This window comes from Capricornis sumatraensis, chromosome 3 (assembly GCF_032405125.1).
Source record: "Capricornis sumatraensis isolate serow.1 chromosome 3, serow.2, whole genome shotgun sequence".
NCBI lineage: Eukaryota > Metazoa > Chordata > Mammalia > Artiodactyla > Bovidae > Capricornis > Capricornis sumatraensis.
In genome coordinates this window covers 65,036,764-65,062,393 of record NC_091071.1, presented here as the reverse complement: position 1 = coordinate 65,062,393, position 25,630 = coordinate 65,036,764, and the positions used below count along the sequence as shown (strand labels likewise).

Genomic DNA, 25,630 nt, shown 5'->3' with positions numbered 1-25,630 from the left:
TGTTATGTTAGTAGTGTTTGCATTTACACCTTTGGCAGAAAGACATCCAAATTTGGAGACAGGTTACATGTGTTTCTTACTCCTTTTGTATTACACTGTCTAAATAGTCTTTGGAAGCTGAAGAGATGACATCTATGAGCTTTTGGAGTGTAGTTGCCTAAGGATAAACTGGGTTTGACTTCATTAGTGCACAAATGATAGGTTTATATAGAGTTATTATAGCATTAATCAATTTGATGGATTGGAAATATGACAGTACTGAAGCAGCATGTATTATTAGTGCCTATTATTCTGCAAATTATGTCTTCACCTATGTTCATATGCCAGAGGAGTCATGTTGTACATTAAGAATGCAGAACTTTAAAAAAAAATCAACAACAGAGGGCATCTCTTTTCACTGCCCTTCTCTTGACCTTTTAGATTAGATCATCAAGAGGTGGACTTTGGAACTAGACTTGTTTATTAGGTCATAGCACTTTCATGCTGTGAAGTGAGTGGAATGCCCCAAATTGAGTGGAATAGACAGATCTTCTGGCACCAGAAATGCTTATCACCCAACTTGATCCTTAAGAGAATACTGTAGGTAAAATGGCGTATTTAAGACTCTTAGGTATATACATATGTTAATTTGTTGGCAGTAGTCATTTCTTTAAAAGTTGTAATGGGTTAATAGTAAAGAATGTTGGTGTTTTTGTTGTATTGGTTGATAAAACTTAGAAGTAGTAGGTACCTTAAAGAGAATTAAATGAGAATCAAATGTGTATTTTGGGGGACTATGAGAATTATTTTACCATGTATGCATTTCTAGCATACATTTGTTTGTTTAGACGTCATTTATTTTATGTTAGGGTTTTCACAAGTCCAAGAGTATGTATTCTCTCTTTCTAAACTTTCTTCTCCTCCAACCTAAATACTTATAGGAGATAGAAATTATCTTTGAAAAGCTTTGAAATTTATTTACATAAAAAAGCCCTCTGTCTCACTAAAGGTTGCAACTTTAAGAGGAATCACCTTTGCTCCTAGTGAAAGAGACATTAGTGTAAAATTCTCAAGACAATTTTACCTAGATAAAATTGGAAAAGCAGTAAAGGACAAAGGGGTTAAAAGACTTCTAATAGTGTTATTTGAATAGGAAGTGTTGAGGTGCTCCAATATTTGCTTTATTTCTAGATGTTTTAAATTTATACCTATAAAATAGTAAATTTCTTCTTTATAAAAATGATAAACATTTTCATGGATCTTTTGCTAGGGAATGGAACGTCATTGTAATGTTTAAAAATGAATTAATACAGGTCACTAAGAATGTCTTAGTGTAAGTTATTTCTTTGATATGAAAATGAGATAGTAGTTTCTGATTGTAAAAGAATTAATTTCTGAAAGGTGGGTAATTTTACTTTGGAACTCCTGTGATGAAGATCAGTTTTTAAATGATACTTAGACCAAAATAATTTAAATATGGCTTAATTTAAATTTCATATTTTTCCATATATTGTATATTTTGTTATTAATATTGTATTCAGTTTGGGGCAGTTGAGAAACTGAGTCTTTAATAAATACTCTCAGGATCATGGGAATTTTCACATTCTAGGAACTTACTGCCTAGAAAGGAAGATAAGATATTGACATAATAATAGAATAGTGTAGAAAGCAATATATGATATAAGACAAGTGCAAACTGCTATGAGAAGTATAGATAAAGGAGAAATTAGATTTGTTTAGTTACAGAAGTCTTCTTGCTGGAGGTGGCATTTTAAGCTTGGTCTTGAAAAAGGTGTGGGATTTGGGCATGCAGTGGGAAGAAATATTCTGGGTAGAGGGTAACAGTTTGAGCAAAGTCACTAAGGTGAGAAAGTATAAAGTATACAGGGGAAATTTTAAATACTCTGGTTGGATGCAAGTGTCCTATTATTAGATGGTTGGGTAGTCAGGTATTCCCCCCACCCGACATTAATTTGTGTGTGTTCTTTCCAAGCTTTTTTTGTGGTCAAAAAGATGATTTCACTAGAATAGAAGAGGACTTGTCTTTGATCAAGGGTATGTGAATGGCTGAGTTCCCTGATGAAATTTCAAATAAGTAGTTATTTAATTTGAACCATGTTTTCTAAAGTGGGTTTAGGTGTATATACAGGGGTTTTGTGCTAGATAATCCTTTCAAGTACGGAAAAGAAATATTGGAATTTAGGTTTCAACTTTTTAACTGTTTTCTTTTTTAGTGTGTTTTATAATGTGTGTGATTCACTAGGTTAGGAATACCAGCTCTATGATTTCCAAATCTATTTGGGTCTGCATACTCAAATAGTTTATTGATGGGGACAAGAGATTTTAAAAAGTGGTAATCCCTAGGTTAGAATTTAAGAATATGGACAGGGGAATAGTGAGATGACCTGTCAGATGGTTGAGGGCATTGGTGATGGTCTTAGGAGTCTTGCAACAGGAATATCCAATGGACATTATGTATTTGATATAAAACAGAAACAGATTTCCAGTTTTAGGGTAAGTTTACAGGATTAGATTCTGCCAGCTATTTCAGGGAGCTGTTTAATACTTTTATAGTTGTGTTATTGGCTGTAGAGTTGGAGTTCTCTGGGGCTTCCTTGGGGGCTCAGTTGGTAAAGAATCTGCCTGCAATACAGGAGACCCAGGTCAGGGAGATCTTCTAGAGAAGGAAATGGCAACCCATTCCAGTATTCTTACCTGAAGAATTCCATGGACAGAGAAGCCTGGTGAACTACAGTCTATGGGGGACTGTAGAAATATAGTCTACAGTCTACAATTGCAGAGTCAGATAAGAGTGACTTACACTTTCACTTTCACTTCATCCAGAGAACCCCTGTGTTAGTCTCTCAGTCGTATCTGACTCTTTGCGACCTCCTTCTCTAGAGGATCTTCCTGACCCAGGGATCAAATCTGGATCTCTTGCGTTGTAGGCAGATTCTTTACCATCTGAGCCATCAGGGATAAAAATTTACCTTTTTTGGCCATTTTGTATAGTTTTCTTGTCTTGTCTGCTGCATTTTTAGCCTAAACAGTACAGAATCATTAACAATAATGATAGCAGTAATAGTAAAAACAAACATTTATTCAACTGACATTTACTGATCGCCTATTTGGCACTGGGTTCTAGGAATGAAAGTGAAAGTGAAGTTGCTCAGTCGTGTCCAACTCTTAGCTACCCCGTGGACTGTAGGCCACCAGGCTCCTCCATCCGTGGGATTTCCCAGGCAAGAATATTGGAGTGGGTTGCCATTTCCTTCTCCAGGGGATCTTCCTGACCCAGGGATCGAACCCCTGGTCTCCCACATCGCAGGCAGATGCTTTACCCTCTGAGCCACCAGGAAAGCCCTCTAGGAACGAAGTGGTAAGCAAAAATCAGAACTGAACACTGATTTCATGGGGCTTACATTCTAAAGTGGAGGAGATAAACAAATAGTCCTCAAATCCCTGTGAAAATGTTGACTTTGGTAAGTGGTGCAAAGGAGTGTACATGCTATTTAAGCTTGGAAAAGAGAGGCTTTGAACTATTCTAGAGGTCACTGAAGTCACCCCTGAGGATAGGATCAGCTACATAATTTGTAGGGCCCAGTGCAAGATGACAATGTGGAGCCCCCTTGTTTAAAAGAATTCTCGGACTGCCATAGTAGACTGTTAAACTGAGAACAGAACCCTTCAAGTACCAGCCCTGTGCAGCTGCTCAGGTTGGATGTCCATGAAGCTGGACCAACGTAAGGAAGTGATGTTTTTGCTGAGATGTAAGGACACGATGGGAGGGGAAGATTGCTCCAGGGTAAAGGAAACACTCTAATGGCAGAAAGAGCCTCTTGATGAGGGTGAAGGAGGAGAGTGAAAGAGCTGGCTAAAGACTAAATATTAAAAAAAAACTAAGGTCATGGCACCTGGCCCCATTACTGCATGGCAAATAGAAAGGGAAAAGGTGGAAGTAGTAACAGGTTTCCTCTTCTTGGGCTCCAAAATCACTGTGGATGGTGACTGCAGCCATGAAATGAGATGATTGCTTCTTGGCAGGAAAACCATCACAAACGTAGACAGTGTTGAAAAGCAGAGACATTACTCTGCCGACAAAGTTTCACATAGTCGAGGCTATGGTCTTTCTAGTGGTAATGTGTGGTTGTGAGAGCTGGACCATAAAAAAAGCAGAAAGCCAAAGAATTGATGCTTTTGAACTGTGGTGCTGGAGAAGACTCCTGAAAGTCCTGTGGACAGCAAGGAGATCAAACCAGTCAATCTTAAGGGAGATCAACCTTGAATATTCACTGGAAGGACTGATGCTGAAGCTGAAGCTCCAGTATTTTGGTCATCTGATGTGAACAGACGACTCATTGGAAAAGTCCCTGATGCTGGGAAAGATTGAGGGCAGAAAGAGTAGAGGGCTTTGGAGGATGAGGTGGCTGGACAGCATCACCAATGCAATGAACATGAACTTGGGCAAACTCCAGGAGATGGTGAAGGACAGGGAGGTCTAGCGTGCTGCAGTCCATGGGGCCGCAAAGAGTTGGACACGACTGAGCAACTGCACAACAACAACAACAAAGGAAACAGCTTAAATGAATTTCCAGTGCAGGAAAAAACACGATGCATTCAGAAACTGGGTGAAGGCCAGTGTGGCTGATGTGCAGAGTGGTTGGAAAAGAAGGATGAGGCCAGAGAGATAGAGAGAGCGATGTATAAGCTCGAGCTGATCTTTATTCCCAAAGCCACAGGACTACTGAGGTGTATTAAGCATAAAGTCTACTTTTGATACGCTAATTATACCAGTATCTTGTATCTTGACAGCCTTGGACAATGTTCTCTCTCAGTCCCTGTTTTTTAATCAGTCTCCTTTCCAGAAACTTTTAGTCTAACCTTCTATATTTATTCTAAGGCTGGTCCTTCCTTGAGGCAAGTCTAAAAAGGCTCTTCATATCAGGGAGGGCTTTTGGTGGTAGAACTTGAAAGTAGGATGAGTCATGAAGTTTTATTCACTGTTGGATTAGTGTGGTCTAAAACATTTTAGGTTGACTGAGGTAAAACTAGTAAGAGATGAAAATGATTTAGTATTGTTTTAAAAAGATTTTTGTTTTTAAATGCTGAGATATTTAAGGCTTTTATCAGCACTATGATTTTGAATTCTTCATCTCCCTCTCTTTTATACATGATCAAGGGCAAGGGTGGATATTGACCTGCCTGACCTTTGGAAAGAGGAGTGGGGAATAATCGTATTTTTGGACTTTGTCTTTCACATAATGAAATGAAATGAAGTCGCTCAGTCATGTCCGACTCTTTGCGACCCCATGGACTGTACCCTACCAGCCTCCTCTGTCCATGGGATTTTCCAGGCAATAGTACTGGAGTGGATTGCCATTTCCTTCTCCAGGGGATCTTCCTGACCCAGGGATCGAACCCGGGTCTCCTGCACTGTGGACAGACACTGTACCGTCTGAGCCACCAGAATAGGCATTCTCAACGAAAAGGCTTTATATAATGTTACCCAAACCAAGAAATAGGCTTTGTACTTTGTTATGTGTGTATAATGTTTATGATTCCTAGACTTGCTTATTATGAAGGCTTATTTCCTAGAAAGATAGCTACATGGTTGGTTTGTAGATCCAATGCCATGCCACACAATTTAGGATTTTCGCTCTTGTCTCTCTATTGAATAACACACCAGCCGTTTCTTCTCCCATGTCATGCTTAAAATGTGAGCTGATTCACATAGGTGATGCACTTAAATCGATGATGTTTATATTTTCTGAACTGCTCATGGGTGAGATCATTCCCTGCATACTCTGCCATTTCTTGCCTTCTGCTCTGTGGGTGTACTGGAATTCCAAGCTGTTGAAATAGCATGGTTATATAGTTTATATCAGCTTGCCTTCCCTTTTTAAATGAAATGTTCTGTTTGTGACCCACTCCAGTATTCTTGCCGGGAGAATCCCATGGACGGAGGAGCCTGGTAGGCTACAGTCCACGGGGTTGCAAAGAGTCAGACACAACTGAGCAACTTCACTTTCTCTTCTTTCTTTTTTCTGTTTGTGAAGACAACATTAAATGTTTTGGCAGAGTTACTTTCTGCGAATTTCTTTTCAGTAATAGTTTCTGAGTTAGAGCAGAAATTGGATAAAGGAAAATATACTCTGCCAACCCCATTTTCAGCTTTAGGTTCTTAATAACAACTTAAAAAAATAATTTTCTTTTCTTCCTTTCTTTCTCTGTCTTTAGATTTGCTGGGTCTTCATTGCTGCGTGGGCTTTTCCCTGCTTGCAGTGAGCGGGGGCTACCCTTTGTTGTGGTGCACGGGTTTCTCCTTGCAGTGGCTTCTCATTTTGTGGAGCATGAAACTCTGTAGCACGCTGGCTTCAGTAGTTGTGCTGCATGGGCTGAGTAGTGGTGGTTCCCGGGCTGAGTAGTTGTGGCATATGAGCTTAGTTGCTCTGTGGTATGTGGAATCTTCCCGAACCAGGGATTGAACCAATGTCTCAAGCATTGGCAGGCAGATTCTTTACCCCTGAGCTACCAGGGAAGCCCAGTTCAACTCCTTTATTCTTATTTGTGGTTGAGTAAATACCTTGGGCACCTCATGCGAAGAGTTGACTCATTGGAAAAGACCCTGATGCTGGGAAGGATTGAGGGCAGGAAGAGAAGGGGATGACAGAGGATGAGATGGCTGGATGGTATCACCAGCTCGACACACATGAGTCTGGGTGAACTCTGGGAGTTGGTGATGGACAGGGAGGCCTGGCGTGCTGCAATTCATGGGGTCACAAAGAGTCGGACACAACTGAGTGACTGAACTGAACTGAACTGAACTGAATATGTTGCAAGATTTCTTTTCTTTTATTTTTTTTTTTTGTCTTTTTTTTTTCAAGATTTCTTTTAAATATGCCGGTTGTATTAGATCAGGAGAATGGGAGTGGGGCTGGTGATGATAAATGATTTTTTAACTGAACTTGCTAAACATATAAGTTCCTATTCTTATGAGACCTCTGATATTGCAGAGTAGTGACTTTAGCTTCTGATTTATTAAAGAACATTTATATTCAGCATATATTTAATGCTAAATGTATGTTACTCTTTTAAAAATTTGTAATCCATGGTCTCGTATATACACAAAATAGCTAATCAAAAATTAAAATTATCAGAATATTTAATTAGAGCACCCTAGTACTTTAACTGGAGAAGGCAATGGCAACCCACTCCAGTACTCTTGCCTGGAAAATCCCATGGGTGGAGGAGCCTGGTAGGCTGCAGTCCATGGGGTCGCTAAGGGTTGGACATGACTGAGCGACTTCCCTTTCACTTTTCACTTTCATGCATTGGAGAGGGAAATGGCAACCCACTCCAGTGTTCTTGCTGGAGAATCCCAGGGACGGGGGAGCCTGGTGGGCTGCTGTCTCCGGGGTTGCACAGAGTTGGACACAACTGAAGTAACTTAGCAGCAGCAGCAGTATTTTAACATATTGATCAGTAAAATTTTGATTAGCCAGAATGTTTAGGGACTTGAGTGATAAGCTTAATATCCGTTTTCTTTCCATGCACGATTAATGAACACCACTGTATGTAAAAGTTGGCACAGTGTGGCATACACAATGCATGTGACACATTTTTGCCCTCCCTCAAGGAACTTAATTTCAGTGTCTTTGGAACTTTTGTAAATTTTATTCCTTAGCTTTATTGCTTTAATAAGATTAATAAATGCATATAATTGAATGTTTGATGATGTAGTTTCTTATAACAAATGAACCTCACAGTATTGTTCGCATATAAATGTAAATGGTATAGGTATGCTGACCATACAGTTTATCCTAAAAGGTTATTTTTGAGTAGTTTGCAGATGTCCTCTTGTTTTTGTTTCCCTGCCTTTTATTTTTAAAACTGTTAACACTGGTTAATTGGATTCTTATTGAAATTTTACTTTGTTAAAAGGTTTACAGTAACGTAGTAAGATAGTCTCCAACTTAACAACGGTTTGACTTAGAATTTTCTGACTTTACAATAGTGCAAAAGTGATATGCATTCAGTAGACACTGTACTTCAAATTGTGAATTTTGATCTTTGCCTGGGCTAGTGATGTGTAGTGAGATACTCTGTCTTGATGCTGGGCAGCTGCAGGGAACCGGAGTTCCAGTCAGCCAGAAATTGCAAGGGTGAAGAACTGGGCACTTAAAATAATTTTATACCCATAAAATCTTTCTGTTTTCACTTTCAGTACAGTATTCCATAAATGACATGATATATTATCAATACTTTATTATAAAACAGGCTTTGTGTTAGGTGATTTCGCCCATCTGTAAGCTAATGTAAGTGTTCTGAGCACATTTAAGGTAGGTGAGGCTAGGCTATAATGTTTGGTAGGTGCGGTATATTAAATGCATTTTCAAGTTACAGTTTGTAACTCCACAGTAAGTTGAGGAAGGTCTGTAATATTGTGCATAACTGTACAAAACTATGATTTATTTGCTTGGTGATTTCATGGTGTCCCTAAGTATAAGTTTGATTTTGTGTAGCCCAGACCAAACCAAATTTTACAGTTTATAATAATTACTACAACTTTTTCTTTTCATTCTAAAGTGGAAGTAAAAGCAAATTAAGGTGTCTACCTCCCACCCCCTCCTAAGACTGTTTAAGTGAATACATCTTAAATGATCATTCTTAAAAGAAAAAATGATTCATGTGTATAAATTTCTTTTTTAAAAAACCAGCTAGAAGTATATATTAAAAAATAATTTGTTGCTATGTCACAGAGACTGCATTAGTTTAAACACCATAAGAAAAGTTAATCCAATATCATATATTTGACTGACTTTCTTGCTGACAGCAAATATAGTTAGTGTGTTAGAATTGGTGATTTTGATGTTTTATGGATTTTACAAAGAATTCAGCAAATAATATCCTGAATATTCTGTCTGTGGAGGCATTGCTTCTTATGTGCAGTTGATTAGACAAATTCAAATCTTGAGCTTTTTCCAAGCACTGGTAGGTTGCTAATACTCTTTGTAGCTGGAGTCTTTGCTAGATGAGAGGTTAAGAGTCAAGGTCAAGCCTGACTTCAGGCCTAAAATGAGCTTCACCAACTTTATTTCACATTGTTTTGATAGGTACTTACTGCTTCATTGTATTCTCTGCTTTTGTGAGATGATGTTGTTGGGTTCAAGGCAATTAAACGTAGACAACAGGATTCCCCTGTTTAAATACTACCAGCTTATAAGGAAAGATGTGCAGCCTGATATGCATAGATTTTATTCTTTCATAAAGTGTCTTCTGAAAATTTACTTTGTTAGAAGTTTACAGTAAAATATAAATATTGTTTCACTATTTTTCTTTTTGATAGTGAGCTGAAATTCAGTGTCTTTCTATATGTATGAATATAATTTTGGATATGTCTGTGTTTGAAGGAGGCTAAAGGAGTAGGCAGTTTTATTTTTTTAATTTTCACTTTTGATTGGGCAAAATGTCTTCCATTTCCTCCCCATAAAAAATTAAACTGCCACCAAACATTCATTTAAATGAAATTTTATCTAACTTGCTTATATAGGTTCTCATAGAATCTACAGTAATGTGACTAGTTGCCATATTTAAGGTGTCCTTGGTAATTTAATCCTTGGCAATTTATGCTTGACATTAAATGCTCTAGGCAAATGTATGTGTTTATTAATTTGGTTGGTTATTGATATATTTTTGCCCTGTGTACCTGTTTCCACAGCTGCAGAACCTTGGCCTGAAAATGCTACATTGTATCAGCAACTGAAAGGTAGGTGTCTATTCTCCATTAAAAATGGCTTCATATCAAAATATGTGTGTTCAGTCATGTCTGACTCTTTGTGACCCCATGGACTATAGCCCAAGGCTCCTCTGTCCATGGGATTCTTCAGGCAAGAATATTGGAGTGGGTTGCTAATTTCCTCCTTCAGGGAATCTTCTCCACTCAGGAATCAAACCTGCATCTCCTGTGACTTCTGCATTGACAGGTGGATTCTTTACCACTGAACCACCTGGGAAGCCCAGATATATCAAGTACATATCAAATATATCAAAATATATTTACTACAAAAAACACTCATTGATAATGCAATTTAATGCAAAGAGAACATGAAACATAAAGAAGGAATTCCCTTGTATAATTTGTCTAGGAGATTTTACCTAAACTTGTATGTGCCAGTGTAAACCAACTATTCATGGTCTGTAAGGTGCTTAGTTTATTATTGACTCATTATATTGGCTGCTGTAGACAGTGTAATATGATGTGGTTGCAGGAGTAGTTGGCAGATTTACTGCGCCAATAGCTGACACAGCAGATTTTTGAAGTCCTGTGGTAAAGTGGGCTCTCAGTAAAAAGGAACTGTTAAAATGTATAGGCTAGGATGGTTCAGGCTCCCTTTAGCAGCTCTTCATATATCATCAGATCACATTATGGACCCCATTTGGGGCTCAGCAGCCTGCTACAGTTGTCAGAAGACTGCGAAGTAATGAAGACTAATAGGCAGCAGCCCTCGTCTTCTAAGCATGGAATTTTTATTGCAGTGAACTTGTCATCTTTCTTTTGTGTGACAGATCTAGACACACTGTGCAATATTAACTGTAAGCTGGTTTTATACGAGTTTGAATGCTTTTACTTTTAACTAGAGAGGTTTGACAGAGATCCTATTTTACTTAATTTTAATGAAAGGGATTATTTCTTAAAAACTTGAAGAAAGCTTTAGTTTTTAAGTGAGCAGTTTTACGTACATATTGCTGATAAAATATAATAAGTGATCAAATAGATTTAGAGGAAATAGTCTTCATTGTTATTTACATATCATGATACTTTAATCCAAATTATAATCTTGTAACATTGATATAGAACTTCATGATTACGCTTTCTTTTTAGAAATAAGAATAGTTTTTTAAAGTAAAAAGCATTTATAAGTGTATTTTACTTGTTTAATAGTTACGCTTTTGACTCAGACCTTCCGTTGTATTTCTACAGGGGAGCAAATTTTGCTTTCTGACAATGCAGCTTCTCTTGCTGTGCAGGTAAATATGTAAATAATGCACTTTTTTTACTTTTTGGTTTTGGCCAAATATGCTAGTATTGATTATTTGGGGTGATTTCTTCATTTATAGGCACAAACCTATTTTCTAACTTACTTGTAAAGATTTATTCACTACGTATTTAAGTGTCACTCTCTCATTGTACTCATTCTAGCCTTAATCCATTTGGTGGTTATGAAGCAGACATATTTTTCTTCAGCGACGCCTTATATATTTATTGATTACATTAGTGCCTATTATCCCCAGACCACTTATTGGATATAACAGCTCTTCGAGTTTTATATCACAGTTGTGTAATCCACAAGATTTGTGGCCCTGTAAACTTTAAACTGCACTATAGGAAGAACAGGATACTTGGGGATTGTTTGCTTTTAAAGAAAAGGGAAATGTTTATGTAGTTTATGGAATTACAAATATTGAAACATTTTACATATTTAGCTGCTCTTTGTTTGGTTAGCTTGCATAGTTTGAATCACAAAGAGTGTTTTAACGTGTAGCACCTAAAAGATAACTTAGAAATTTAAGCCAAGCCATTTGTTGGAAATGAGATTGTGAGCTTGAGGACAGAAAGAAAAGAAAGAGGGACTGCTTCTGCTGCATTCTAGGTATGTTAGGCACTTGGTCGTCTTGTGTTTTCTTTTTTTTAAACACAACTTGGTATCTTCTGGACTTAATGATTAATCGGTATGTCATTCAGTACATTTTACTTTTAAGTCGGAGAAAGAAGGAAAAGATAGAAGGCAATGTGTTTGAACAATATTTGTATGAGAATGAGTATTTTTAAGTTTCTTTCAAGTTTTTTTACTTCTTTTAGAAGATTTGTATATTTTTACGAAGAATATAAATTTTATTTACTTACGTTTATCTTTAGGCACTAGTACTATAACTAGTGTATTTTCTTATGTTAATCTTTGAGAAGCAGAAATTCTCGGTTGGTTATATTTACTAAATGAGTATTTTATACTTCCTTTTTGGCAGGGGCATAAGGAAGTTGGAGTTTGTTTAGTTTTCAAATACTAATAATAGTGCCTAGCATATAAAGTATGCTCAGTAAATATTTGTTGAATGAATGGTTTACAAGTGGGGTAGAAGCAGTCTTGCTTGATAACTGATAACACAAGTAAATTATTTGTTATGTATGAAATAGTGTCTTCAGTCTTTATATTTTTGAAAAGATAGCTTCAGGGCACAGTGACTATTTTAGTTGAAGCACTAGTTCTTAACCCTGTTTTAGTCGCCATTTTGGGGATAATTCTTTCAGTCTCATGAAGCTATGGGATATTTTTCCAGGAAACATTGCAACACACACATAGACACAGACATACCTGGGCAATTCTGCATATGGTATCAGGAGGTTTATTGATCTCCCAGCTGAAGCTCTCTGGGTATCCTGTATGAAAAGCCACTAAAACTAAAGAATATTAGTTTAGGAAGAACTGCAGTAATTTTCACCGGTAGGAATGTTATTTTGGGTAAGAGTAGACCAGTAGTTCTTAGTTAAGGGAGGGTTTCAGACCCCCCAGAGAACATCTGACAGCGTTTAGACATTTCTGATGGTCACAGCTGTTGGGGAGGCTGTTTTTGGCATCTGTTGGGTAGATGCCAGGGATTCTGTGAAACAGTGCACGAGACAGTCCCGCCCTAGAAAGAATTATCCCGCCCTAAATGTGAATGTGTTAAGAAACCCTAGAATAGATGGCTTAACTAGTTTTTGGCATAAACCAAGATATCAGTATATTACCGTTAAAAAAATTTAACATTTTAAATAATCTGGAGAAGGAAAGAAAAAAGAAATCTTAGTGTGTACCTTCTTTAGTAATTCTGTTTTTATGGTTCTTATTGATTTGTTTTCTCAACATTCATCTCAAATCATAGTTGCAATTAAAGCTAAAACCAGAAAATAAGAATCTTTTAAAATGCAGAATTTTGCATAACTGTTTTAATTTTTTGTTATCCTACACATGTCACTTAGATGATGAATTAACCAGCATATATTAAAAATTCTTGGTTTTCTTCAATATTCTTTGACTTGACAGCTGATAGTAGCCATGACTATAAATGTGACTTTTCCAGATATCTGATGTAAACTTTATAGAGTAATTTTCTTCTATATAGTGGATGAGTATCCATTTGGAAGAATCAGTTAAATGTATAAAATTGATCTAACAGTGTGACAGGTATCCATAAGCTGGATATTTCCTAGAAAATACCAGATATTAAGCATTAGATACTTTAGTAGTTAACCACCTAAGCCATCAGGAAATTTAAATTTTACATACCACATAGGCTTTGCATTTATTATGTTCCTGGAACTAAATGGTTAGACTTTTTTTTTTTTTTTGATTAAAGAAACCTCTTTTTGATTTCAGTTTAAAAGCAAATTAAAAAAATTTTTCCCTATGGCTGTTATTTTTGTGTTAGATTTGCTTTCCTCCTTTCATCCACGAAGTATTGTTGTTACCTAAAGTGTTTGCCTAGTCATTAAATAATCTTGTATGTTGAATATTATGAAATATTAAGAGTAATGTGTCCCTCTGGTTCTTACAAGCAGTACTATGTGTGTGTGTGTGTGTGTGTGTGTGTGTGTGTGTACACATACATATATATGGCAGGGCGTACATACAGTGCTGCTGCTGCTAAGTCGCTTCAGTCGTGTCCAACTCTGCGTGACCCCATAGACGTCAGCCCGCCAGGCTCCCCCGTCCCTGGGATTCTCACTGGAGTGGGTTACCATTTCCTTCTCCAATGCATGAAAGTGAAAAGTGAGAGTGAATTCGCTCAGTCGTGTCCGACTCTTAGCGACCCCATGGACTGCAGCCTACCAGGCTCCTCCGTCCATGGGATTTTCCAGGGAAGAGCATTGGAATGGGGTGCCATTGCCTTCTCCGACATACAGTGTTATACATACACAAACATTAGGGAGAGAAATCTTCCATTTCATAGTATTATTTCCGCTTTGAAGCTTGTATTGATTGGAAAAGAACTTTGATACAATTCTCTGTTACTATTCTCTATCCCCTAAACCAACTGCCCGATCGATACATAATGTATATAATGTTGCCCACTTATATGTAAGGTGGTGGCCGTTGTTTAGTCACTAAGTCATGTCTGACTCTTGTGACCCCATGGACTGTAGCCTGCTAGGCTTCTCTGTCCATGCAAGAATGGACAGGCAAGAATATTGGAGTGGGTTGCTATTTCCCTCTCCAAGGGATCTTCCTGACCCAGGGACTGAACCAGCTTCTCCTGCGTTGCAGGTGGTCTTCTGCTTTACAAGTGGATTCTTTACCACTAAGCCACCAGGGAAGCCCACTCACATATGTATAATAGTTTAAAATTTTCTAGTAGCCACACTAAAAGAAGTAAAAAGAAATGTGAAATCAATTTTAATAAATATATTTTATTTAATATTGTCAAATATTATCATTTTAACATAATCAATACAAAATTTATTAACGGGATGTTTTTCCTTTTTTTTTATGTTAAGGTCAAAATCTGATGTGTATTTTACACATCTCAATTTGTGCCAGCCACATTTCAAGTACTCGATAGCCATATGTAGCTGACAGCTCTTGTATTGGACAGCACATGTCTAGAAATACTGTATAACCAAATATATATGAACTTCAAAGTCTTCTGCAGAAAATACTTGATTTGATTTTTCTTCAAGAAATTTATGTCTTTACGAATTCAGTATCTCGTCTTTTTTAGCAGATTCCACAAGTGAAATGAGTAAATAATCTCTGTTCCGGATACCTCAAACATTACTGTTTGCTTTAAGTTTCCTTATCTTTAAAATGCAGATATAATAGAAGCTGTCCTACTGGATGTCATGAAGGTTGAATGTGTTAAAAAATATATGAAATGTGTATAAACATTAAAGCACTTAGAAAAGCACCTGGGATATTACAAACATATGGTGGTGAATATTGGTTATTTCCTTCTTTCCTGGTTCTTTGACAGAAGTACACATTATCAGTGTCAGCAGCAGGAATGAAAGCTTGGAGGCTTTGTAATACCTAAAGTGATTAAAGAAAATGTTAGGTGTAAGAATTATTTTTGGATGTATTTAAATCTATATGAACATTAATAATTTTCTAATCATTCTTTCATTGTATGCCTAAAATTTGTTAGTGTAGATTGCTTTAATTCAAACAAAATATTATTTTAATAGTATTTACTAAATAAGGCCTGTTTTAGAATTAAGTATTGAAGCTTTTGTTGTTGAAGGCACTCTTTTTAAAGAGCTTTTCTGAGAGACATCTTATTCAATCATTACCATGACCCAAGTGTATGGTACTTGTTATTAAGCTCATTTTTAAATATGTGGAAACTGAAGTGCAGGAAAAGTCTGGCTAAGGTCATAGAGCCCATAAATTGTGGAGGTAAAAAGACACCAGCAGCATTGGCTGAGTGCCTGCTACATGCTAATCACTGTGCTAAGCATTTAATTCTTAGGAACTCACTTAATCCTTATAATAAGTGTATGAAGTCAGTGCTGTTAAAATCCCCCTTCTGCAGATAATACTGATAGAACAACAATAATAACTGTAGCTAAAATTTACACCGTACTTCATGTGCCAGGTCTTATTATATATACTTTAGGTATCATAGATAATCCTCATATGCAGCCACCATATGAGGTAAGTAGCATTATTATTGTCATTTTACAGATTAGGAAGTAGAGGCAGAAAAGTTAAGCAGTTGGCCCAAACTTACATAATTAGTACTCAACAGAGCTGGAGTGCAAACTCAGGGAGTCTGGGTCAAGTCTATACTTGTTAACACTTTGCTGCATACCAGTTAAGTGTGTGATACAGATCTTTGGAGTTTTATCTAGAAATAGGTAGATGAACTGAACTTAATTCAAAAATCATTTCTGACATTTCCTAGCAGATTATATATAACAATTTATGGATTACATTAAGACGTGAAAGCTATATTGCAGCTTTTGGATTTCTAAAATGTGATGAAGGTAGTCTTACCTATATTATGGGTTATTATGAAGTTCAAGTTAGGTAATAAATGGGAAATTCTTTTGAAAGAGGTGAAAGCAGTATAATTAGAAGATGATGTTGAATGCTGAATTAGTGCCTATTTTTCAAGGATTGTGCATATTTTGTGAATGTCTGTATAATTTATTTCTAGTAAGTTTATTAGAAAGAATAGGATTACAAAATTCTATTCTAGAAAGGATTTTGTTTAGTATATATGAAGCCAATTTAAAAAGAAAACTGTTTCTCTTTTTTGTATGGCTTAATCTGAATACTGTAAAAGTTTAATTATTGAATTTATTTTTTAGACAGTGTCTCAAACTGATTATTAGAATGCTGCATGAAAAAGTAGCCTTACTTTTTACTTGTGCAGTTTTTACTTATTTCCAGTAAGAATAACATTTAAGCTCAGGTTAAGGGAAATGTCCCTATTTTACTTAATATTCTTATTTTTTCCTATCCTTTGTGAATAAATACTTAATCTCTAAAAATGAAAGGGAACACAACAGAAAAACACTGTATTCTTTCTGTTGAATGTGTTTTAGTCATTTAAAAAGTCAGCATTTTTATAGGCTGCATTAATACTGGACCACAGACACTAATGTGTTAGATATCCTGATAAATAGCGGACACTTGCTTTTTCCTTTTTTGCAAATGATGCCTTTTAGGTGGACGTATTAATTTGAGGTTAAATGGTAATATCCTGATGTTGTGATTGGGGAAGAGCAGAAGAAAGGAGTATCTCTTTTCTTTGAGACTACAGGTCAGTTGTGTGGGGAAACAACTGTGGTTAAGAACTTACAGCCCTGTAAACTTGTTGTATCATTCAGATGGTCACAGTGGACAACTTACCTGCAGAATTTTAGAGGAAATTATTTTGAATTTTCAGTTTGGTTTAATACATTTTTTGGTTTGCTGGTTGTATGCAGTTTCTAAGTGTCAGTTTAAACCTGATATAAATATAACAGGTAGGAATTCACCAGTGCAATTATTTTAATAGAGAAGTAACAGAATGTTATTTTATGTAAAACATTTTAAAATTGATGTAACTTTCTTAAAATTTCATAAAGGAAATTAGTTTTAGTTTTGTAAAGTACGTTTATCCTTTCCACTTTGATCATTTTCTGCAAAATGAGACTGCTGTGTTCCCTTTCAGGATGAGGAGAAGGAAAGCTAAGGGGTGGAGAGAATTCAGTGAATCCTTTTCAGTATTCTAAAATGAGCAAAATGCAGGCTGCAGATGTTTCCTTGATTTAAATTCTTCAGATTGAATGTTACATTAGGTTACCTTTTTAATCTCAGAAGTATTACAAAGTATTTTGGTGATATATGCTTTTAGCACCTGTAATGATTTAAATGTACAAAATGTGACCTTTAAAAAAGATAACTGTGAGCTTAAATTGCACATAGAATTTAGCAGATTAAAAAAATTCTCAGTATTAATCCCTCAACACATAAATGGTGTGGTATATGTAAAACATTTAAATTGGTCTTACAAAATTTGTGAAAATGAAGTATTCAGAACAGAATTAGATGGGTATTAGGGTTGTCATTATTAGTAATTAGTGAAATAATGTAAAATGGTTACACAGAGTAATAGTTTGCTAATATCAGTATCTACCTAACTTAGCAAAAAATTTACATTCCTGTAGTTTTGAGAGATTACAAATTAGAATATCAACCATAGACTTTTTCTGTTTAAGAAGTAAACAGCAAGCAGAATTTTAAAATTTGTTGCTGTTAAACAGAACAATAAAGACATAGCAGTAAGATGAAAAAAATGACAGTCTATTTTCTTAAACAGAAAAAGGCTAGAATTCTTCATTATTAGATATACAGTATCAACATAATCAATCTAGCAGCATTATATTTGAGCTGAAAATACACTTAAATTTGAGGTCCATACACTATCCCATGTGAGTGAAACATCTTTCATATAGTTCTAAGATGAAATTACCCTTGAATGAATAGCATCTTCATTTATCTTCAAACCTCTTCTGTGCTTTTAGTGAATCTACTCTTTCAACATTCTACAACAAGAATTACATTATACCATTATACCAGAGTATTTCTGCAGTGTGAAATAGATTGGTTTGGAAAATGAACCTGGCTTTGCTATAAATTACATTCCCAGGTACAGAGGAATTTGTTATTTTGTCTAAAATAGTCACAAATATAATTAAGGTCTTAATTTATGTTAAACTACAAATGTGACTATTGCTTTAACTGGATTAGGAACTTAATCTGTCACTTTAAGAATGATACCTAACACTTTTCATTTGTAACCTTTAGATATATTATTTCAATTATAGGGTCTACAGCTGTTTGATGTAAAAAATGAATTGTTTTAAAATTTTTCTTGGTTTTTAATTTTAAAACATGTCTCTTAGTAAGGTGGAAAATAATTCTTCAGTTGTTGTCATAGATTTTCCTTTCTGTCCTGGTGAAACAAGATATGAATTAAAATTTGGAATTATTTTAATTTTGTGCCCTGAAAATGGCATTGCGTGATTTAGAAGAGTCCTTAGTGAGTTCTTACCTAAAATATTTCAAATTTAATTATGAAATGAATAGAATCTTTGTCCTAAAGAGGAAAACCTGAGGTCTGCTATCTGTGGATAACTGATAACGGCTGAACTGAAAATGGATTTTCTCTATTTAGAATTTGGATAATTTTGTAAATTTTAAATTTATGTACATTTAGAAACTATGTTTATAATCCCTTAAATTCCATAGTGTTAATCAGTGTAAAGCAGTGTAATAAGTTTTAAAAACTTATTAAAGACAATTCTTTAAAAGTTTGAGTTATTTCAATGTTTTTATTGTCAAGCAATGTTGATTTTTTTGCTTAAGTGCAATTAAAGAATATTGTTTTGTATTTAATTTATAAGACAAATATTCCTTCTGTTTTTGGGCTAAAGAAGAGGAAGGAAATTAATTGTGTTGTTCATTGGTAAATGATTCATTATTGAATTTATCATTAGGTTAAAAAATGAAATGAATACATTTTATATTGCTGCCATCTACCACTTAGTTTATCCTAAGAATTTTAAATTTGGTGGGTTTGTTGTTGTTATTGTTATTTCTCTCAGTTGGAATATTTATTTTATCTGTGAATCACGGAACTTCACAACATTCATAGGAGCTTAGAAAAAAGTAATTTCTTGTTATTAGGCTCAATGCCAGTTATGTGACTGGTATTGTATTAGGTTCTTGGGTTCCAAGAGTTGCTTCTGGGTCTTTAACTACTTTATAACTCTTTTACTTAAATTTTGACTCTACAATTTACGTTTACTTATATTTAGTTCTAACAGGGAAACTTTATACCTTTTCCTGTTATGGTCGTCTTTTTTGTTGCTTTCTTTCAGAACTTGATTTTTTTCTACAGCTGTCAGGTATGGATGTATCTAAACTTGAGTCAGATACTCCAAGAGTGGTATTCAGGTGAGAGTTGTGTTAATTAGGAAGGTCCTCTTTTATGTGATCTGTCTCATATGTGCTCCCAGTAGCATTTCTTGTTTTTGGTAACAAAGTTTCTCTGTTTAAAAGTTTTTGTGTGTATTGAATTGTAGTTTCTGACGATTTCTGGATAGCTAATTTTTTAAAAAGTTGAATTCCTGTTACTGTTTTTCTAAAACATTACTTGTTTAAATACCTCTGAATTTAATAGGAATCACATTGATCTTTTTAATGCAGTGAGCTTTGGTACCATAAAATCATGAAATGCTAATCTGTGTTGTAGCTTACTAGTTTTCTGTGAACTTGGGTTTGTTTTTATGGATATCTGTGTCTTGTTTAGTAAGCAAATGTTTGTTGAGAATCTATGGTGTGCTGAGGTTAAAGTAGTGAACAGGGTAGGCATGGTCAGTTTGCACTAATGGAGCTAATGTTCTGGAGGGGGAGGCCTTTTATCAGTTTCATCAGCATGTGTGACTTTGAGAAGTTATTTGTAAAGTAGAAGTTTATGTCAGTATTAAAATATCTTCATTCTTATTTTTGCTTTGTTGAATCGAGTGTGTATTGTATAGGCTTTTGGTTATATTCTGTTTATATCTACTTAGAGGTTTTTATCTTAGTATACAGTTTTTCTATTTTGATTATAAATAGTTACTGTATATAATTATTATTTATTTACCCTCTTCTCTTAAGGAGATGTTAATAGATAAAGTTTTCTTTTGAAATCACCAAGGTTGAAAAGTCTTTTTTTCCTGCAGATAGATCTATGAGAATTTATTTTACTAATATTATTACTACTAATTTTAATAATAATATATTTATTAAAATCCTGTGTGCCAGCTGGTGTGTAAAGTGTTTCACATCCAACCCCTCAGTTCATCTGCCTAATAAATTGTCTTCCTTTTAGAAATGGGGAAGCTTATGAGGTAAAGAAACTTTCTCAGACTGACACAGGCGTCAAGATCCTACTCTGAGATGGCTCACTGGGAGGCTTCTGCTCTGTTACCTCTTACTGTTCTGTATAGACTCTTAAAAGACTAATGCAGAGGTTTCCATTGTTTTAAGACACTCTAGTCTTCCACTTAAACAGCTTGCTTCTTAAATCTCCACTCTGTTAGGATCCATTAGGTTCTGCTGGGGCACTTAACCAGTGACAAAGGAGTGGGAGTGTGCTGATAGTAGCCCTGTTATAAGAGTGCTATGGCTTATGAGTCAGCAACAGCAAGTCAGAGTACTTTAAATGATGATAAGGACAGCATCTCAATGAGCGAGCATCTTCCCTGTGCAGATGCAGCAACAAGGGTGGGCCTGTTGTTGCCTGGCTGTGTTTCCATTCGACCAGGGTTGAGCCCTTTTCACCATTTCATAAACTGAGTATTTTTAACTATCTTACCAGAAGCCTTGCCACCATGTTACTGAAGGATTGCTGTTATAGAATCCGTCTGTATTCCTGATGCTTGTCAATGTATGGCAAAACCAATACAGTATTGTAAAGTAAAATAAAGTAAAAATAAAAATTTTAAATAAAAAAGTAAATAAAATAAAAAAAATTTATTTTATTGAAGTGTGGTTGATTTGTGGGCTTCCCCAGTGGCTCAGTGGGTAAAGAGTCTTCTTGTAGTACAGGAGACACAGGAGACACAGGTTCGATCCCTGAGTCGGGAAGATCCCCTGGAGAAGGAAATGGCAACCTGCTCCAGTATTCTTGCTTGGAAAACCCCACGGCCAGAGGAGCCTGACGGGCTACAGTCCAAAGGGTTGCAGAGAATCAGACACAACTAAGCATGAAGGCATGGCATAGTTGATTTACAATGTGTTCATTTCTATTGTACAGCAGAGTAATTCAGTTATGTTCTTTTTCCATTATGGTTTATCACAGGATATTGAATATAGTTCCCTATGCTATACAGTAGGACCTTATTGTTTGACCTTATTGTTTATCCATTCTGTATATAATAGTTTACATCTGTTAATCCCAAACTCCTAATCAATACTCCACTCCTTGCCCCCAACCCGTTGTCAACCACAAATCTGTCCTCTGCTGCTGCTGCTGCTGCTAAATCGCTTCAGTCGTGTCCAACTCTGTGCAACCCCATAGACGGTAGCCCACCAGGCTCCCCTGTCCCTGGGATTCTCCGGGCAGGAACACTGGAGTGGGTTGTATTTCCTTCTCCAGTGCATGAAAGTGAAAAGTGAAAGTGAAGTCGCTCAGTTGTGTCCGACTCTTTGAGACCCCATGGACTGCAGCCTACCAGGGTCCTCCATCCATGGGATTTTCCAGGCAAGAGTACTGGAGTGGGGTGCCATTGCCTTCTCCAATCTGTCCTCTATTGCCATTCTTTTATCTGCAGCATGTGTTAGGTTTTTCCCCAACATGTAAGCTGCTAGTTTTATAATCTAATCAAAGTAGTTGCATTGTTATCTATAATAGCAACTTTTGAATATAGGATTTAAGATATTTGTAAGGGTCAAATTGATTGGTAACAGATTGTCCTTATTTCTTTAGACTCTTGGCCTTAATTTTAATTGTATGTAAATGAAATACATTTTATTCCTCAGTTATTTTTTTTTATAAAGTATCTGAGCTGTAGTTCCCAAAAGGTATGATTCAGAAGTAATTATTGAAGAAATAGAGTTTAAAATCTTCGTTGACTATCATAGGTGTCATCTTCTGGAACTGTTTCAAGAATTTCTCTTACTTAAGTTCCCAATGAATGCTATTTCTGAAAAATTTTAGAGTTAAGAAAAATGTATAACCTTTTTATCTTTACTTTTCCCTTTTTTGTAATAGCAGTTGGTGACATATATCCTTTTTAGCTTGGAATTAGAAATGTTGGAGTTGCTGCTCATGTTAGTGGGTATTTGAGTTCCTGTCATTTGATTACATGGATGAAGTTGCTAGGAGCATCCTTGTATGTTAGTGGCTCTATGCCTCCTTTCTTTTTGGTATATTTCTGGAAAGGGGGATTGTTGGCTGATAGAGTAGGCATAACCCACTCCAGTGCTCTTGCCTGGAGAATCCCAGGGACAGGGGATCCTGGTGGGCTGCTGTCTGTGGGGTCGCACAGAGTTGGACACAACTGAAGTGACTTAGCAGCAGCAGAGTAGGCATCTGCTTAGTAGTCAGTATTACTAAACAGATCAAAGTGACTCATTTATACTCCCACCAGCAATGTATGGGAGGCCTATCACACAAAAAATGTATACTGTCCCACCTTACCCCAAATCCTGATACCCAGAGACAATATCTTTTAGTTCTTTTGGCTGCATTTTTTCCCTTGGGTATTTACTGCTATAATTTTGAAGTAAGATGTTTGTGTTCCTGTTGGGGTCCTTTAATGGACCAGAACCTGGTGGTCTGGAGTCGACAGTAAGAAAGTAAAAGAGCCAGAGGGAGAGAGAGAGAGAGAGGGAAAGAAGGAAAGACACGGGGACCCAAGCTGTGATGGAGCATAGGTGTTTTAATGATGTTTCTGTGAGTATATATAGGCTGTTGTACAAGAAATTTCTTTTGACAATGATAAAGATGAGAAAACCAAACGTACAGCAGCTGTTACCAAGGGAACAAGGGATTAATAATGGTCACAAGGTCAGGAGACAATCCATATCTCAAGAAAGAGACTAAGCAGTTATGTGGTAAGGAGAATGTTTACTGAAGGAGATTCAAGCCTGTCTCATCCTATGACCTCAGTCCTGGGAGCGGCTTGCCGTTCCACTGGTTTCTGGCAACAGAAACAGATAAGGAACAGAGGGTTTATGAGAAACAGCACATAGGAATCCTCCTGTTAAACATTCCCTGACAATTCCCCCTTATTTATTTATAATATTTGTAAAAAGGGTTCTCACCTTTTGAGTTTGTTTACTTTTAACAATTTTTGCATGAAGGCAACAGTAAACGACAAATATAATTGTCAAGACAATCACCAAAATTAGAGTTCCAGACCTGATGCTGTGAGTAATGCTTTGAAACCATCCGCGTGGGTCTAGCCCAGATTAATCAGCTAGTTGTTCATCTAAAGTTTTCAAATTAGTGGAAGACGACAGATTTCTAGAAGAGGTTTCAAAGATTTCTTTCTGTAATAATGAGTCATTATCATGTATGTTTTGTAAATGAAATTTGATTTGTTCCCAGTTGTAAGCACTATTATTGAATTGAACAGGAGTAACAAAATTAAGTAGAATTCCAGTCACATTTTAGCATCACGTGTTTTTATACATCTATTAATTGATCTCCAGCCCATTTAATGGCTGTCTTTAGTTCCTGTATTTCATCTTGAATATCCTCATCTATCTGAGCCTGAGTGGCCCACATAGTAAGAACATCTTTAGTCCAATTTTGGTTAAAATTCTGTTTGAATTGAGGTTTGTAAAGCAACACCAGTGACAGCAGCAGTGGTGCAAATAGCTATTCATCCCAGAATGCCAAAAATCACCCATCCAATGAATCATTTAGATCGCCGGAGGAATTTAGTAAGTAACTGGGAAGCAAGTCCAGCCATGGGACCTTCTTTCCAGGGCCGCTGGAGATTTATTGGTAATCGAGATCAAAGAATCAAAAGGGATTCATTTCTTAAGGAAACAGAAGAGTTTAGACAAGTATATAATTTGCAATATATACAAGTTACAGAACGTAAAGTTTAATTGAATTGTAGACTTCCTATAGCTAGAACAAAAGGAAGGGGAACACAAGCTTGTATGAAATATGATTGATTATAACAAAAGAAAGAAATAGTTCCTTTCCATAATGAAAAAAATAGTTTCTATGACTATGATTGGTCCCTGTGAAATGTCCAGTCCAAGTCCCAAGTTCTTTGGTGCTCGCAGCAAGTTTCCAGATGTCCCGTTGTTCAGGCCCAATCTTTTTATCAAGGATGATTCCAGGACAAGGCCACCCAAGAAGCCACCCAACATCAAGCCACCCAAGAAGCCCTTTGTCATGGTAACACTCCATTGTAGTGTTCAGTTCAGTTCAGTTCAGTCGCTCAGTCCTGTCCGACTGTTTACAACCCCATGAATCGCAGCACACCAGGCCTCCCTGTCCATCACCAACTCCCAAAGTTCACTCAAACTCACGTCCATCGAGTCAGTGATACCATCCAGCCATCTCATCCTCGGTCGTCCCCTTCTCCTCTTGCCCCCAATCCCTCCCAGCATCAGAGTCTTTTCCAATGAGTCAACTCTTCGCATGAGGTGGCCAAAGTACTGGAGTTTCACCTTCAGCATCATTCCTTCCAAAGAAATCCCAGGGCTGATCTCCTTCAGAATGGACTGGTTGGATCTCCTTGCAGTCCAAGGGACTCTCAAGAGTCTTCTCCAACACCACAGTTCAAATGCATCAATTCTCCGGCTCTCAGCCTTCTTCACAGTCCAACTCTCACATCCATACATGACCACAGGAAAAACCATAGCCTTGACCAGACGGACCTTTGTTGGCAAAGTAATGTCTCTGCTTTTCAGTATGCTCTCTAGGTTGGACATAACTTTTCTTCCAAGGAGTAAGCATCTTTTAATTTAATGACTGCAGTCACCATCTGCAGTGATTTTGGAGCCCAAAAAGATAAAGTCTGACACTGTTTCCACTGTTTCCCCATCTATTTCCCATGAAGTGATGGGACCAGATGCCATGATCTTCGTTTTCTGAATGTTGAGCTTTAAGGCAACTTTTTCACTCTCCTCTTTCACTTTCATCAAGAGGCTTTTTAGCTCCTCTTCACTTTCTGCCATAAGGGTGGTATCATCTACATATCTGAGGTTATTGATATTTCTCCCGGCAATCTTGATTCCACCTTGTGCTTCCTCCAGCCCAGCATTTCTCATGATGTACTCTGCATATCAGTTAATAATTATGGCAGAAAGTGAAGAGGAACTAAAGAGCCTCTTGATGAAAGTAAAAGAGGAGAGTGGAAAAGTTCGCTTAAAGCTCAACATTCAGAAAATGAAGATCATGGCCTCTGGTCCCATCACTTCATGGGAAATAGATGGGGAAACAGTGGAAACAGTGTCAGACTTTATCTTTTTGGGCTCCAAAATCACTGCAGATGGTGACTGCAGCCATGAAATTAAAAGACGCTTATTCCTTGGAAGAAAAGTTATGACCAACCTAGATAGCATACTGAAAAGCAGAGACATTACTTTGCCAACAAAGGTCTGTCTAG

The 25,630-nt window shown here is 36.5% G+C and overlaps 1 protein-coding gene across 1 annotated transcript in view; it reads left to right on the top strand.

Moving 5' to 3' along the window:
• The window catches only part of MTX2 (metaxin 2), an 83,354-nt gene that overhangs the window by 23,302 nt on the left and 34,422 nt on the right, over positions 1 to 25,630 (top strand). Inside the window, exons 2-3 of the mRNA XM_068968251.1 lie at positions 9,698 to 9,745; positions 10,961 to 11,007. Of these exons, the coding sequence (XP_068824352.1) occupies positions 9,698 to 9,745; positions 10,961 to 11,007 (95 nt within the window). The remainder of the gene's footprint in view (positions 1 to 9,697; positions 9,746 to 10,960; positions 11,008 to 25,630) is intronic.